Source organism: Amia ocellicauda, chromosome 14 (assembly GCF_036373705.1).
Source record: "Amia ocellicauda isolate fAmiCal2 chromosome 14, fAmiCal2.hap1, whole genome shotgun sequence".
NCBI classification, from domain to species: Eukaryota; Metazoa; Chordata; class Actinopteri; order Amiiformes; family Amiidae; genus Amia; species Amia ocellicauda.
Window position 1 is genome coordinate 27045364 of NC_089863.1, and position 16892 is coordinate 27062255.

Below are 16892 nucleotides of genomic sequence, written 5' to 3' on the forward strand. Positions count from 1 at the left end.
TTGGGAACCACGTGGTCCAGGCGGCCACACCCCCAGCAGACCCATCCATGGCTCTTTAAAGCAGTGGTTCTCAACCTTTTTGTAGGGAAGGCACACCCAGACACTTGGAATTATCCTGAGGCACACCACATTATATAATCACAGATTGTATTTCTTTTATATTGCTAATTGTACATAGGCAATCAGTGCACCATGCATTCCCTACAGGCAAATCACTACTGACAAAAATACAAAATAGGTCTACCATTGTAAACGTATCAGTCCAATTGCAATGGCCAGTCTGAAACCAATTGCGGTTTAGCCTGCATTTTTAGAACAGATTTTCTGTTGCACCATTTTGTTTCAAAGATAAACAATGTATCCATGTTTTGACTGAAGACTTTGACTAAAATGTAACAAGTGACAATTTTAAACTTTGAATAGGAGGGCATTGTGTTTCGAGAAAAAAGAACACTATAAAACAGCTGAATTAAGATAATATAGCATTGTACTCATTTAAAATTATTAATCAAAGTATTAATTCAAATAAAAACTACTTTAACCTTATTTTGCTAACTAGGCAATATAAAAGCCAAGAAAAATCATAGCAGAATACTCAAAACTGAAACCACTGTCTTTAACACCATAAACATCTATATATATATATATATATATATATATATATATATATATATATAGAAATTGGTATCGGCAGATTATAGACAGATTATAGACAAAAAAATGTAATAATCGGTATCGGCTGACTACTTTAAAATGGCCGATTCCTTGCGACCGATTATGGTGTCTGAGAAGGCATCATGCTTACCTAATGTTTATAATAGGCTGACGTTTTTTTCTCCAGTCACGTGTCAATGACAGATAATATAGTGCCAGGCTGCTGTGTTGTATATAAGAGGAGAGCTTTCACACTTATGACCCGTTTCCACTGGCTTTCGTCCGGACGCGTCCAGGTTTTGTGGCCAGTTAACTATCTGCTGCCAGACGTGGCCGTAAGCGACCATCACCCACTGAGGAAATACTTCACTTTCAGAAGAGAGATGTGCGCTGGACTTGAGACAGACAGGGAAGAGATCAGATACATTGTGTCGGAAGATATAATCTCAAGTGCCGAATGGGATCAGGAATAAATTACAGTTTTAAAAGCAGCATGGAGTGAAAACAACATACAGAAACAAATACATGTTTTACTGCTTATAGTTAATATCCAAGTGTATTAAAAAGTTGGATTTCATAGGACTCGGTGCAGTGCCGTGACTAGTTCAAACAACTGGATGGTGTTTCAGGCTGTTTTGTGAATGGTGTGCAGTCTGGTGTGAAACAGCCCCGCAGAGACAATCAGTATAAAGGTGAACATGATTCAGTTAACGTGTCCATTTACAAGTTAAATGAATGAATAAATAAATACAGCAGATCTGGGTTTCCCTCTAGAACATGAAGACCTGGTCTACTAAATGCGCCCATAAGTCCATAAACGCCATAATGCATGAAGCCTGCTACTATAGTAGTGAATAATAATCTTCAGAAGAATTTGAATATGTGCTCTTATGTGCATATTTATTTAACCTACTGTGTTAGCCTATATTGTACGTTATTAAATACACGAATCTGTAAATAAATCGCAGATAATGTGTCCTTATTGAAACTATTACCACAGCATTAATTACAAAATGCCACCAACACTTGTAACCCATTAATACAAATCCGAGGTAAAATAGACTACCTCCATTGCAGGAAAGAAATGTATCGTCTTTGTAGATGGGTTTCCCCTTTCATTTCTAAAAAATACAGCATATGTCAACTTGGTGGCCTTTTATCCTATGTCTGAATGGGGTGTAAGTCTTTTCTTATTCAAATATATGGAAAAATAGCTTGTATAATTAAAACGAGCTGAAATTAGAAGCCTCATCAGAAGCAACATTTTTATTTAATTTATGACAGGGTAGAATGTTACAGAAATGTCAAAATATCGGTATCGGAATCGGCTAATTATGTTATATGAACATCGGCAATCGGTATCGGCCAATAATTTTCTTATCGGCGCATCCCTATTTTAAAAAATGAATTTAAATGGAAAATCGTTTATTAACAACATACTGTACGCTTATGTTCTTGAATAGTAATTGAAGATCAAAGTGAAATAAATTAAAAACAATTAGTTGACAAATACCGTCTGCTGCTATTCAGTCTGTTGTGAAATATATATATATATATATATATATATATATATATATATCAGTGCGATACCTGCGCCTGTTTCACGGCACAGAGCTGTTTACTCCTTGGGGGAGTTGTTGACTGACACTCTGAGCTCTTGTTCCACAGATTGCAGCCTCTTTGTTTGTTCTGGATGTTTTGAGAGCTTATTTGCTCACCTGTAACAGTTTGGTTGTTTGCAAAAAGTGATGTGCTGTTGTGGAGCTTTGCCATTTATTCAGCTGCATGACAGTTCCTTTCTGGAGCCTGGCTGACATAATTTCCTTTCAGTCCTTATATACAAAATAAATGCCAACCTAAAGTATGAAGAATTATACATTTCTAAAAAGTTAAGCCTCATGATTATAATAAAATCAATGTGTTAATCAATGGGGGGGAGAGACTTATTTTGAATCCAAACGACGTTGTAAGTCACTTTTATGTATAAAGTATAGCCTGTCTATTTAAATATATATTTTAAATGCCCTCAAAAGTGTAATTTATTTATTGTGTAAGTTAAAAGTATTGCAATACAAATCATAGCCAAAACACTGTGAGAGTACCACCATCTCTCTCTACTCTCTGAGACACTGTGTGTGTGTGAGAGTACCACCGTCTCTCTCTCCTCTGTGTGACACTGTCTGTGTGTGAGAGTACCACCGTCTATCTCTACTCTCTGAGACACTGTCTGTGTGTGAGAGTACCACCGTCTCACACCTCTCTGAGACACTGTGTGTGTGAGTACCACCGTCTCTCTCTCCTCTCTGAGACACTGTGTGTGTGAGTGCCACCGTCTCTCTCCTCTCTGAGACACTGTCTGTGTGAGAGTACCACCGTCTCTCTCCTCTCTGAGACACTGTGTGTGTGAGAGTACCACCGTCTCTCTCCTCTCTGAGACACTGTGTGTGTGAGAGTACCACCGTCTCTCTCCTCTCTGAGACACTGTCTGTGTGTGAGAGTACCACCGTCTCTCTCTGCTCTCTGAGAGTCTGTTTGTGAGAGTACCACCGTCTCTCTCTCCTCTCTGAGACACTGTGTGTGTGAGAGTACCACCGTCTCTCTCCTCTCTGAGACACTGTCTGTGTGTGAGAGTACCACCGTCTCTCTCTGCTCTCTGAGACACTGTGTGTGTGAGAGTACCACCGTCTCTCTCCTCTCTGAGACACTGTGTGTGTGAGAGTACCACCGTCTCTCTCCTCTCTGAGACACTGTCTGTGTGAGAGTACCACCGTCTCTCTCTCCTCTCTGAGACACTGTCTGTGTGTGAGAGTACCACCGTCTCTCTCTACTCTCTGAGACACTGTCTGTGTGTGAGAGTACCACCGTCTCTCTATCCTCTCTGAGACACTGTGTGTTTGAGAGTACCACCGTCTCACACCTCTCTGAGACACTGTGTGTGTGAGTACCACCGTCTCTCTCTCGTCTCTGAGACACTGTGTGTGTGTGAGTACCACTGTCTCTCTGTCCTCTCTGAGACACTTTGTGTGTGTGTGTGTGAGTACCACCGTCTCTCTCTCCACTCTGAGACACTGTCTGTGTGTGAGAGTACCACCGTCTCTCTCTCCACTCTGAGACACTGTGTGTGTGTGAGAGTACCACCGTCTCTCTCTACTCTCTGAGACACTGTGTGTGTGAGAGTACCACCGTCTCACACCTCTCTGAGACACTGTGTGTGTGAGTACCACCGTCTCTCTCTCCTCTCTGAGACACTGTGTGTGTGTGAGAGTACCACCGTCTCTCTCTCCACTCTGAGACACTGTGTGTGTGTGAGAGTACCACCATCTCTCTCTCCACTCTGAGACACTGTGTGTGTCTGAGAGTACCACCATCTCTCTCTACTCTCTGAGACACTGTGTGTGTGAGTACCACCGTCTCTCTCCACTCTGAGACACTGTCTGTGTGTGAGAGTACCACCGTCTCTCTCTACTCTTTGAGACACTGTCTGTGTGTGAGAGTACCACCATCTCTCTCTCCACTCTGAGACACTGTGTGTGTCTGAGAGTACCACCATCTCTCTCTACTCTCTGAGACACTGTGTGTGTGAGTACCACCGTCTCTCTCCACTCTGAGACACTGTCTGTGTGTGAGAGTACCACCGTCTCTCTCTCCTCTTTGAGACACTGTCTGTGTGTGAGAGTACCACCGTCTCTCTCTACTCTCTGAGACACTGTCTGTGTGTGAGAGTACCACCGTCTCACACCTCTCTGAGACACTGTGTGTGTGAGAGTACCACCGTCTCACACCTCTCTGAGACACTGTGTGTGTGAGAGTACCACCGTCTCTCTCTCCTCTCTGAGACACTGTGTGTGTGAGTGCCACCGTCTCTCTCCTCTCTGAGACACTGTCTGTGTGAGAGTACCACCGTCTCTCTCCTCTCTGAGACACTGTGTGTGTGAGAGGACCACCGTCTCTCTCCTCTCTGAGACACTGTGTGTGTGAGAGTACCACCGTCTCTCTCCTCTCTGAGACACTGTCTGTGTGTGAGAGTACCACCGTCTCTCTCTGCTCTCTGAGAGTCTGTTTGTGAGAGTACCACCGTCTCTCTCTACTCTCTGAGACACTGTCTGTGTGTGAGAGTACCACCGTCTCTCTATCCTCTCTGAGACACTGTGTGTTTGAGAGTACCACCGTCTCACACCTCTCTGAGACACTGTGTGTGTGAGTACCACCGTCTCTCTCTCGTCTCTGAGACACTGTGTGTGTGTGAGTACCACTGTCTCTCTGTCCTCTCTGAGACACTTTGTGTGTGAGTACCACTGTCTCTCTCTCCTCTCTGAGACACTGTCTGTGTGTGTGTGTGAGTACCACCGTCTCTTTCTCCTCTCTGAGACACTGTGTGTGTGTGTGAGTACCACCGTCTCTCTCCTCTCTGAGACACTGTGTGTGTGTGAGAGTACCACCATCTCTCTCTACTCTCTGAGACACTGTCTGTGTGTGAGAGTACCACCGTCTCTCTCTCCACTCTGAGACACTGTGTGTGTGAGAGTACCACTGTCTCTCTCTACTCTCTGAGACACTGAGTGTGTGAGTACCACCGTCTCTCTCTCCTCTCTGAGACACTGTGTGTGTGAGTACCACCGTCTCTCTCTCCTCTCTGAGACACTGTCTGTGTGTGTGAGTACCACCGTCTCTCTCTCCTCTCTGAGACACTGTCTGTGTGTGTGAGTGCCACCGTCTCTCTCTCCTCAGCCCCAGCCTGACTCTCCAGGGTGTATCAGGGAGGGAGGAGAGCTGGCCCTGGTTCTGCACCTTCACACAGACCCTGTAAAGGGCCCTGCCCTCCATGGTGGCCAAGGGACATGCACTCAGGCTGTCAATGTCCAGCAGTATTGTTGTGTGTTCCTTCCAAACAACTCAACTTTGGTTTCATCTATCCACAGGATATTTTGCCAGTAGCGCTGTGGAACATCCAGGTGCTCTTTTGCAAACTTCAGAAGTGCAGCAATGTCTTTTTTGGACAGCAGTGGCTTCTTCCATGGTGTCCTGCCATGAACTCCATTCTTGTTTAGTGTTTTATGTATCATAGACTTGTCAACAGAGATGTTAAACATGTTCCAGAGATTTCTGTAAGTCTTTAGCTGACACTCTAGGATTCTTCTTAACCTCACTGAGCATTCTGCGCTGTGCTCTTGCAGTCATCTTTGCAGGACAGCCACTCCTAGGGAGAGTAGCAACAGTGCTGAGCTTTCTCCATTTATAGACAATTTGTCTTACCATGGACTGATGAACATCAAGGCTTTTAAAGATACTTTTGTAAACCTTTTCAGCTTTATGCAAGTCAACAATTCTTAATCTTAGGTCTTCTGAGATCTCTCTTGTTCGAGGCATGGTTCACATCAGGCAATGCTTCTTGAGAATAGCAAACTCAAAATTTGTGAGGGTATTTTATAGGACAGTGCAGCTCTAACCAACACCTCCAATCTTGTCTCATTATCTGACTCCTGACTCCAATTAGCTTTTGGAGAAGTCATTAGCCTAGGGATTCACATACATATTCCACCTTGCACTGTGAATGTTTAAATTATGTATTCACTATAGACAAGAAAAAAAGAATGATTTGTGTGTTATTAGTTTAAGCAGACTGTGTTTGTCTATTGTTGTGATTTAGATGAAGATCAGATCGAATTTTATGACCAATTTATACAGAAATTCAGGTAATTCCAAAGGGTTCACATACTTTTTCTTGCCACTGTATACTGTAACTAGCTCGAGCCTTCCTTGACACATGCCCGCACCCCCCTTGGAAGGTACGCCCCACAGTTTGACACAAACTACAATGACTAAATCCCACTTTTAAATTACTAGCTAATTAGATAACTTGATCATTGATGCTGCAGAAGTAGGTAGAAGTACAGTATAGAGGCCAAAAACTCAAACTGCAAACTCTTGCAGTTCCTATATCTATATCTACACTACTGGTCAGAAGTTTTAGAACTGCTAGAGTTTTTTTTATGCAGCACCAACGCATACCAAAACCTGATTGATGGCTGGTTTTTAGAGTGTAACTTATTTTTGATTCAATGAGCAAACATAAAATCCAGCCATAAAACTGATCATTGTGATCAATTATAGAAAATAATTGAAAATATATTCAATGTATTCATTATATCTTTTTGCTAGGGGGCCCTAAGCGGCCGCTTATGTTGCTTATGCCTAGAACTGGCTCTGATACTACACACTGCACTGACACACTAGTATACACTACACCCTGGTGACCAATGGGAGTGATTCATAATGACAGAAATCGAGAGAAGACTCTCATGATGCCGTTCAGCTCTACAAGCTGTGCTTCACAATAAAATGGCACCAGGGACACAGAAAAGCACTTGCAATACAGTGCTCAGGCATCAGTTTATTTTTTGTTTATTTGAAACCTTGTACTGTATCAAGCTAGTGCCAAATCTGCTGACAGACAGGAGGCTGCGGCAGGGGGGTTCTTTGTGAACACAGCAATTATCGACTATGCCACCCATTTTTCTTTGGAGAAATCATCTTTTATTTATTTATTCATTATACTTATTTTGTTTTTTTTAATGTATTTATTTTGGCACAAAAGACCCTTTAATACAGCCTAGCTCGGCTCACCTGCATAAAGTATTTGCTGCCTACACTTGTACATGCTTCTGTTCTATTTTTTAAATACTGGTACGTGATATCTCTGTCAGGATTGCCTCGGGGGAGGACCGCAGAGTTAGGGAGTTAGGACCCAGGTGCAGTTCACGTAGAGTGGGCAGACAAGACAAAGGGACTAGGCAAAGACATGGTCGAGGAAACAAGCTATGGTTGTGGGAATGGGCAGACAGACTAGCAAAGGCAAGACGGAATCAAAAACGGAAAGACAGGCAATAATAATCAAAGCGCCGAGGAGACACGGGGCCAGGAGACGGCTTGGAATCGTAGCTAAAGCTGACGAGACTTCGCCCCGAGTGAGGGAAGTGAGGGATTTAAGACAGGGAGCAGGAACTGGGAAGAAAGGTGCAGAGCCAATGGAAACCGAGAAAGAGTGAACAAGCGCACATGGGAGACCGGAATGTTAATAGGGTGATAAACAGATGAAAAAAGAACAATGAGGAGAAAGGAAAGACAGGGAGACAGCGGCCTCTAGTGGAGAGAGAGGGTGTGTACTGGGGAACCGTGTCAATCTCATAACCTTTTACTACTTAATTGTGAAGAAAATAAACTCATGTGCCTTCAAAATAAAAACAGACTTGGTTATTTACAATTTTACACGTCATTGGTGAGGCATGTGTGAGACATTGGGAGAATTTGTTTACAGATTTCTCTTTGTGAGCCATCACTGAGATTAACCATAACTGTCTTACACTTTTCTCATTGAAAGGTTATTCAGCTAAGACTTGGGTGAGATAAGTCGTATACATATGAGGCATTAAGAGTTGCACAATAGTTTGGTATTGAATGTAGTATTTTTCCCATTTTTTGGATGATAGACATACATGAGTAAAGATTAACTTGAGATAAACTTCAGAAGAATTTAAGAGCTAATGTTCTGATCAGAGTAACAATCCAAGGGTTGTTTCTCGGGAGCAAAAATATGAGAAAATTGTTTAAATCTCACACTGATTTCAAATAGAACTCAACTATATCTAGGAGAAGTTAATGAGATCAAGAGGCAATCTTATTTTGAATATTTCTTTCCTCTGGGTTACCTCGCCCAATCTGAAATGTGTGGCATGACTTGAAGATCGCTGTCCATCAATGCTCCTCAAGGAACTGGACAGAGTTTGAACATTTTTGTAAAGAAAAATGGTCAAATCTTACCAAATCTAGGTGTGCAGAGTAGAGACTGATCCCCACAGACTCACAGCTGTAACTTCTGCCAAAGGTGCTTCCAGCAAATACGAACTCAGGGGGGTGGAGAGTTATCCAAGTATGAGATTTCAGATATTTTTTCACATTAAAACATTTTCCCCTTAACAGTGTGAATTATGGTGTGCGGGTAAGTGGGGAAATATTCTTAAAAGCATGAAACTCTGAGGCACTGTCTCAAGGTGGTGTAGACTTTCTATAGGCACTGTGTATACTCTGACTTGTGTACTATACACTCTGACTGGTGTTTATTGTGTTTCAGTGCTCAGTGCTGCCATCAGCCCTGGACAGACTGAAGGTAAGAGAGCAGCCACACACACACTGACACACACACACAAACATGCAGTAATACACACACTGACACACACACACACACACACAATGCAGTAATACACACACTGACCCACACACACACACACACACACACACACACACACACACACACTCACCCTGCAGACTCCTGCCAGGATCGCCACAATATCATTTTAATACAGCGGACAGGACTGCGGTTGATAAAGGTTACATGTTCCTGCCTTACATGCATTTTAAATGCCCTCAAAAGTGTAACCTATTTACTGTGTCTGTAAAAGTATTGCAGTACGAATCCCAGCCAAAACACGATGTAGGGTTTTAAATAGTTTGATAAATATTCTGTATAGTTTCAGTTTTATCCAGCATTGTCTGAGGAGCGTCTTTCACTCATTTCTGTAGCTTGTTCTGTGATCTGAGCCTGCTTGTCATTCCGCTCCCAGCGGAAAACTCAAACACCATAACTATGTTAAAACAACTATGGTAAATAAATATAATAATGACTGTAAAACCAAATAAACACATTAGTTTTTTGTCTGAAGTCTGATGAAGGATTTTATGGTAATTTGAAAAAAATATTTTGAAAATTTATGGGTGCATTATCAGAGGAATATGTGCCGATACCAATATTTCTGTAAAAGGCCAATATCGGCCAATAATATCGGTGCTCTGGTATATCAGTTGGGCCTTAATCTTAAACAAGAAATAAATACCATACTCCTCTGTCTGTGAAGAGCTCTGGTGTGATTATAAATCTGTGCTCTCTGGTTCTGCAGCTGTAACCCCCAAAGGATCCCTGGAGGAGACCAGATCTGTAACCCGACAGGGCAACCAGACGGGTGAGTGTGTGTCTGAGCAGACCTGCGACACTGTGATTAACACACATACTCAACACCAGTTAAACATTGTGCTCAACAGGTTCTCTCTGGCTTTCGGGGGTGGGGGGGTTGTGCCTCATCAGACTTCCACGGTGAGGGAAAAGGTGCCTCATCGGACCCTCAGAGGGGGCTGTTGCTGGTAGACAAAAAGACTGTTGTGCTCAAATACTGGTCATGCAATGCAGGACATTTCCAAAAGCAATTGTGCATTGCATGTCCATGGCACACTGGCGGCACTATGGGCTAGAAAAACAGAGACTGAACAGATGAGTCTTCAGCCGTGGTTTAAAGGCTAAGACAGAGGGGGCATCTCTTACATGGGTTGGAAGATCGTTCCACAGTTTCGGGGCCCTATAACTAAATGCTTGACCACCTACGTTTTTCTTGTGTATTTTATTCGATAAGGAGATATTTTAAGTTAGGGGTGCCAGACCCTTTAGTGTTTTAAATGCTAGAAAGAGAACTTTAAAGTCTATCCTGTAGCACATGGGCTGCCAGTGAAGAGAAGCTCATACTGGAGTGATGTGGTCATTTTGTTTTTCTGGCTCCCGGGAGGCATTTTACTGCTACTGCTGGTGACATTGTAACTATGGAGTCTCAATAATGAGCCCAATCTCAGCAGGTGTGCCGCTGAGGGTTTCGAATCTGTTCGTGCTCTGAATGGGAGACAGGTGCGCCGGAGCTGCTGGTTTCATGCTTCTAGAGCCCCTTTTTACCGAGATCCAGTGGTCCTGCTGTGACTGTGGAGCCGCCGGTGTGGGCCTCTCGCTGGCTACAGTGGGGCCAGGAGAACTAGAGGAGGAATTTACTAATTCTGAATCTGGGTTTGTGCAGACTGAGTCCAGCCAATTTGTGGACTCTTTTGTCTTTGTAAGAGTATCTACGTGCTCCTCCAACACGCGCACTCGTTTGCCAACTCCCATTTTGTGCAGTAAAATTATAATGATGGTCGGCAGATCCAACCATGGTAAACATGCTGCACAACAAACAGTACATGGCTTTAAGAGACATATTAGCAGTGCTGCCCTTTGTGTGTGACTGTTGTTCCTGCTTCACTTTATAACTAAGTCATCCAATGGTTACTAATGACGTGTGTGTGTGTGTGTGGGGGGGGGGGGGGGTGTTGGTTTATGTGGTTTACGAGGAATTTTTAATTTACAAACTGGTAATTACAAGGTTATTATGCAAAAATGGTTTATGAGGACATTGCCAATGTCTCCATCATTGAAAACACTTAAAAAACATACTAAATTATGTTTTTTTGAAAATGTAAAAATGCAGAAAGTTTTTTATGGGGGTTAGGTTTAGGGTTAGGGTTAGGCGATATAATATAGTTTGTACACGATAAAAGTCATTATGTCTATGGAGAGTCCTCATAATGATAGCAGCACCAACATGTGTGTGTGTGTGTGTGTGTGTGTGTGTGTGTGTGTGTGTGCAGTGAAGTGAGACCCTGGGCTGTGCTGACCCTGCAGCCTGACTGGACATCTGTCTTCACTGGAGAGACGGTCACTCTGCACTGTCAGGTCCAGGGGGCAGGAGACACTGACTGGAGGTACAGATGGTACAGAGGAGAGACACAGGTCTACCCGACTTACTTGTACACTGGAGATGAAGGCAGATACACCATCAGCTCTGACAGTTATTACCACAGTGGAGACTATACCTGTGAGGGAGTGAGGAGTGGAAACCCATCACACTCTGACCGCAGCAGCCCAGTGACTCTGACAGTGTCAGGTGAGTCGACTCAGCCCAGCCTGTCCTGACTGTGTGCTCTGTGTTACAGGCGCTCGGTCTGTCCTGACCGTGTGCTCTGTGTTACAGGAGCTCAGCCTGTCCTGACTGTGTGCTCTGTGTTACAGGCGCTCAGCCTGTCCTGACCGTGTGCTCTGTGTTACAGGCGCTCAGCCTGTCCTGACCGTGTGCTCTGTGTTACAGGCACTCGGCCTGTCCTGACCGTGTGCTCTGTGTTACAGGAGCTCAGCCTGTCCTGACTGTGTGCTCTGTGTTACAGGAGCTCAGCCTGTCCTGACTGTGTGCTCTGTGTTACAGGAGCTCAGCCTGTCCTGACCGTGTGCTCTGTGTTACAGGAGCTCAGCCTGTCCTGACTGTGTGCTCGGTGTTACAGGAGTTCGGCCCCGGCCTGACTGTGTGCTCTGTGTTACAGGAGCTCAGCCTGTCCTGACTGTGTGCTCGGTGTTACAGGAGTTCGGCCCCGGCCTGTCCTGACTGTCTCTCCACTGGGACAGATATTCGAGGGAGACTCAGTGACTCTGCGCTGTGAGGTCACAGGGGCGTCTGCAGGCTGGAGGTATTACTGGTACAGAACTGGACAGAGCAGGGCAGGACTGGACTATGTGTGGTAAAATGGCAGACGGGTCTATCTGCAGCCCCTCTCTGACAGCAGCAGCAGAGCTGGAGGCAACTTCACCATCAGCGCTGTGACTGGGACACACTCTGGACAGTACTGGTGCAGAGCTGGGAGAGGAGACGCACACTATTACACTCAGTACAGCAGGGCTGTGAATCTGACAGTGTCAGGTGAGTGATGCAGTGTGTTAATAGGACACACTCTGGACTGTGTTAATCTCTGTGACTGCAGCACTATATTATTTATGAATAATTCCCCATCTCTCTCTCTCTCTCTCTCTCTCTCTCTCTCTCTCTCTCTCTCTCTCTCTCCCTCTTTCTCTCTCTCTCTAGAGATGTTCTCAAGGCCCGCTCTGACAGTCAGCCCTGCAGGGTCAGTGTGGGAGGGAGAGACAGTGACTCTGCAGTGCGACACTGAGGCACACAGAGCTGACACACAGCTGAGCTACACATTCACCAGAGACACCGAGACCCTGAGAGCAGAGACTGCACAGAGTCAGCACAGCGTCCGTGACGAGAGGGGACTCTGGACTGTACCAGTGTACAGTGTACAGTGTACAGGCGCAGGCTGAGGGGACGAGTATGAAGAGACGGAGTGACGCTGTGAGGGTGACTGTGTCAGGCGGGCTGCTGTGAGGGGCTGTGTCAGGTGTTGCGTTTCTTCCAGCTGCATGTGTGTCTGAAGCTGCTGTGTCTCTGGCTCCGTCTGGACGTTCCCTCAGTGCTGAAGTGCTGCACACTGTCCCTATGAGTCTGGACACTCAATCCCTGCCCAGTCTCTGCAGTCTGTGCCCAGTGTCCAGCCCAGCATCCGGCACAGTGCTGCCTGTCACTGCATCACTGTTAAGGCCGTCACTGCATCTCTGTGTCCGATACACCATTTAGTCCCTCATCAGAGAGCTGGTCTGTCCTGTGCATTGCACAGTGGATGTGTTAAAGCCACACCAGATACACAGCGTGATCAACACACAGCAGCACTTCACAGACTGGAGCTGGGTCCTCTAACTGTGGGGATTCAAATGAATCTGTAGCTTTCATGCCCAGCTCCAGGGCAACAGCTCTGCATATATTGTCTTTGTTGTTGGTGTCCTTGTTGTTCTCAGCTGCTTTATCGTGCTGTTCTTTGTGTCCATGAAGGACACACAGGCACTGCATCAGTCCAGCGTCTTCCTAGTCTGGTTTCATTGGCCAGTGTAGTTTTAAACGCACACAAAATCAGATAAATGTTTTCAGGCAAGATCAGATCTTACACAGATAGCTTGTCTGCAGATGTGTATGTGAGAGTTTGTCGTTGTCTATGTCTGTTTGAGGTGTGTGTGTGTGTGTGTGTGTGTGTGTGTGAATGAGTTGCAGTGACCTCTGTCTCTAATCACACCTCCTGTCCCTTGTCCTCCAGAGGGCCGGCCTGCAGCCACACTGACCCTGGAGCTGCCCTGGACGCAGCTGTACGCCCTGGAGCCAGTGTCTCTGAGGTGTGGGCTGTCAGGGGCCCCTACAGGCTGGACATACCGCTGGTACAGAGATGGCTCTCCCACTGCGGTGTCCCAGACTGATGGACACACTATGACCGGGGACAGGCTCTCCATCACTGCAGTGTCTGTGTCTGATGGGGGGCAGTATCAGTGTGAGGGCATGAGGGGGAGCAAGTCATTTGTCTCTCAGCGCTCTGATGGTCTCAATCTCTCCATCTCAGGTCAGTCCTGGACCAGCACCGCTCAGCTACTGTGTTACAGTGTGTCAGTGTCAGGCAGCGCTGCTGTCAGGCTGCTGTGTGTCAGTGGTCAGTATCAGGGCTGCGTCCCGAGAGAGGACTGTCCTCACTGTGTCTGTCTCTCTCTCTCTCTCTCTCAGAGCTGCTGCCTCGGGTCAGTCTGTCTGTGGATCCCCCCAGAGTTCAGCACTTTACAGGCAGTAAGGTCACTCTGAAGTGTGGGGGGCCGGGGGGCTCTGCTGGGTGGACAGTGAAGCGCTACACAAAGGGGCAGGTGGAGCCAAGCTGCTCGTCTCACAGGGGAGAAACAACTGCAGACGGCTGCGTCATCAGATACACCTCAGAGTCTGACAGTGGAGTGTACTGGTGTCAGTCTGGAGCAGAACGCAGCAGCGCTGTCACACTGAGAGTAACCGATGAGTAACACACTGCACCACACTGACACACTGAAGCACACATTGAGTAACACACTGCACCACACTGACACACTACCAGTACACAGTGAGTAACACACTGCACCACACTGACAGCACACACTGCGTAACACAGTGCACCACACTGACACACTACCAGCACAGAGTGAGTAACACACTGCACCACACTGACACACTGACAGCACTGATGACACTCTGACTCTGCGCTGTGGTCTCCGTGGCTACAGATCTACAGTGCAGTCTTCTATAAGGACGGTGTGGAGCTGCAGCCGCAGACGGTTAGCGAGACGACCATCGCCAGCGTGTCTCTGACAGACCAGGGCTCCTACAGCTGTAAACACTCCGACTGGGGAGAGTCACCAGAGAGCTGGGTGTCAGTGAGAGGTGAGACGCCCCTGTGCTGGACTGGGCTGAAAGACATACAGGCACCCAGCCCCCAGCCCTCCCTGCCAGCTGTATCTCTCTCTCTGTCTGTCTGTCTCTCTCTGTCCATCTGTATCTGTCTCTGGGATGTGTGTTAGAGACTGCTGTCTCTCCGGCTCCATCTGGACACTCCCTCAGTACTGAAGAGCTGCACACTGTCCCCGTGAGTCTGGACACACATTCCCTGCCCAGTCACTGTACACAGCATCCAGCACAGTGCTGCCAGTCATTGCGTCACTGTTGCACGGACAGATGATCTGCTAATTGTGTCTGTGACTGTGTCAGTGTCTGTGAGTGTGTGTATAGGTGGGTCTGTGTGTTTTAGAGTGTGTGTGTCTGTGTGTTTGTGTGGGTCTGTGTGTGAGTATGTGTGTGTCTCTGTGTGTATCATTATGTGTGCAACTCCCTATGTGACTCAGCTGTCCTTTAACAGGTGGGACTGAGAGACAGGGAGTAGCTACACAGCCAGCAGGGGGCGCCCCACACCATCCCTGGATGGTCTCTGTATGTGTGAATGTCTGAGCCTCACTGTCCTGGTGGGTCTGTGTGTGTGTGTGTGTGTGTGTGTGTGTGTGTGTGTGTGTGTGTGTGTGTGTGTCTGTATGTATGACTCACTGGGTCTAAACCACTGTGTGTGTGTGTGAGAGTGTGTGTCTGTATGTATGACTCACTGGGTCTAAAGCACTGTGTATGTGTGACACTGCGTTTACACTGCAAGGTCGGCGACTTGCACAGAGTGAGTGGCACCCTGAACCAAAACGGCTACCCCAGCATTTTGCAGCGCCATGCAATACCCTCTGGTATGCGCCTAGTTGGTCAGGGGTTCATCCTACAGCAAGATAATGACCCAAAACATGGGATGAACTGGACAGAAGGGTGAAAGCAAAGCAACCTACAAGTGAAAAACATTTGTGGGAACTTCAGCAACAGTGTTGGGAAGAACTTTCTGAACAATATTTGAGTTCCATTGAGACATTAAACTGTGTACATTTCAATACAAACTGGAAACATTTAGGCTGGTAATGTATGTAAACACAATTACATCAAATACACACATAATGTAGTAACTTTACATTGTCTACAACTATGACCAAAATAATTCAAAAGCATTCTCACCAAGCCTCTCTGTTTTAAATGATTGAAGGTGGTTTTTGAAAATACATAATATACGTGTTTGACTGGGACTTTGTTTCTCATTGACACACAATATATCTAAATGTGGCAGTGCCCACGATGCAAGTACAGAACTACATGTGCCAAGCAATCAGTTATTAGACTACGCCAAATTAGGCATTTCACACAAAGAAACAGTTTGATCCTGTTTCTCTTTGGATTGAGAAGAATAAATCCAAACATGATAGATAACATAGTTATATGAGGCATAGGCATAATTTAAGGGGTGGGGGGCATGTCAAATTGCCCCCACACACACACTTTTTGAAAGACACAATCATTCGATCTCTGATTTCTGGTAAATAGAATGAGCTGGACATAAGAAACTCACTCCACACAATGTGTTTCTACTTATAGAATAACCTGAGGAAGTATGGATTTTCGGTGGAATACCCCATTAATGCGTGTCAAGGATTCGTTTCAGAACTGTGTGTGGGTGGGGTGTGATTTGACCGATTTGCCCCCCTGACCCACCCCTGGGTGCGTCTCCTCTCCCAGCTACACACCAGTACTGTCCAGAGTGTGTCCTATTAACACACTGCATCACTCACCTGACATTGTGTGTGTCCCAGTCACAGCGCTGGTGGTGAAGTTGCCTCCAGTTCCGCTGCTGCTGTCAGAGAGGGGCTGCAGATAGATCAATCTGCCATTGTACCTCACATAGTCCAGTCCAGCCCAGCTCTGTCCAGCTCTGTACCATTAATACCTCCAGCCTGTAGACGACCCTGTGACCTCACAGCGCAAAGTCACTGAGTCTCCCTCGAATATCTGTCCCAGTGGAGAGACAGTCAGGACAGGCTGGGGCCGAACTCCTGTAACACAGAGCACACGGTCAGGACAGGCTGAGCTCCTGTAACACAGAGCACACGGTCAGGACAGGCTGAGCTCCTGTAACACAGAGCACACAGTCAGGACAGGCTGAGCTCCTGTAACACAGAGCACACGGTCAGGACAGGCTGAGCTCCTGTAACACAGAGCACACAGTCAGGACAGGCTGAGCTCCTGTAACACAGAGCACACAATCAGGACAGGCTGGGCTCCTGTAACACAGAGCACACAGTCAGGACAGGCCGA

At 46.1% G+C, this 16892-nt stretch overlaps 2 protein-coding genes across 2 annotated transcripts; both read left to right on the top strand.

The window, feature by feature from the left end:
* The first annotated feature begins 8639 nt into the window (after positions 1 to 8639).
* Positions 8640 to 12720, top strand: LOC136767365 (high affinity immunoglobulin gamma Fc receptor I-like). Its single transcript, XM_066721132.1, has 7 exons — positions 8640 to 8650; positions 9606 to 9668; positions 11149 to 11444; positions 11798 to 11856; positions 11957 to 12027; positions 12112 to 12248; positions 12411 to 12720. Exons 1-7 carry the CDS (start codon positions 8640 to 8642, stop codon positions 12647 to 12649), a joined length of 876 nt encoding a protein of 291 aa, XP_066577229.1. The 3' UTR covers positions 12650 to 12720.
* LOC136767366 (putative high affinity immunoglobulin gamma Fc receptor IC) lies at positions 12660 to 14751 on the top strand. The gene is made up of 4 exons (XM_066721133.1): positions 12660 to 12699; positions 13474 to 13770; positions 13929 to 14197; positions 14417 to 14751. Exons 1-4 carry the CDS (start codon positions 12660 to 12662, stop codon positions 14741 to 14743), a joined length of 933 nt encoding a protein of 310 aa, XP_066577230.1. The 3' UTR covers positions 14744 to 14751.
* Positions 14752 to 16892: the final 2141 nt, after the last annotated feature.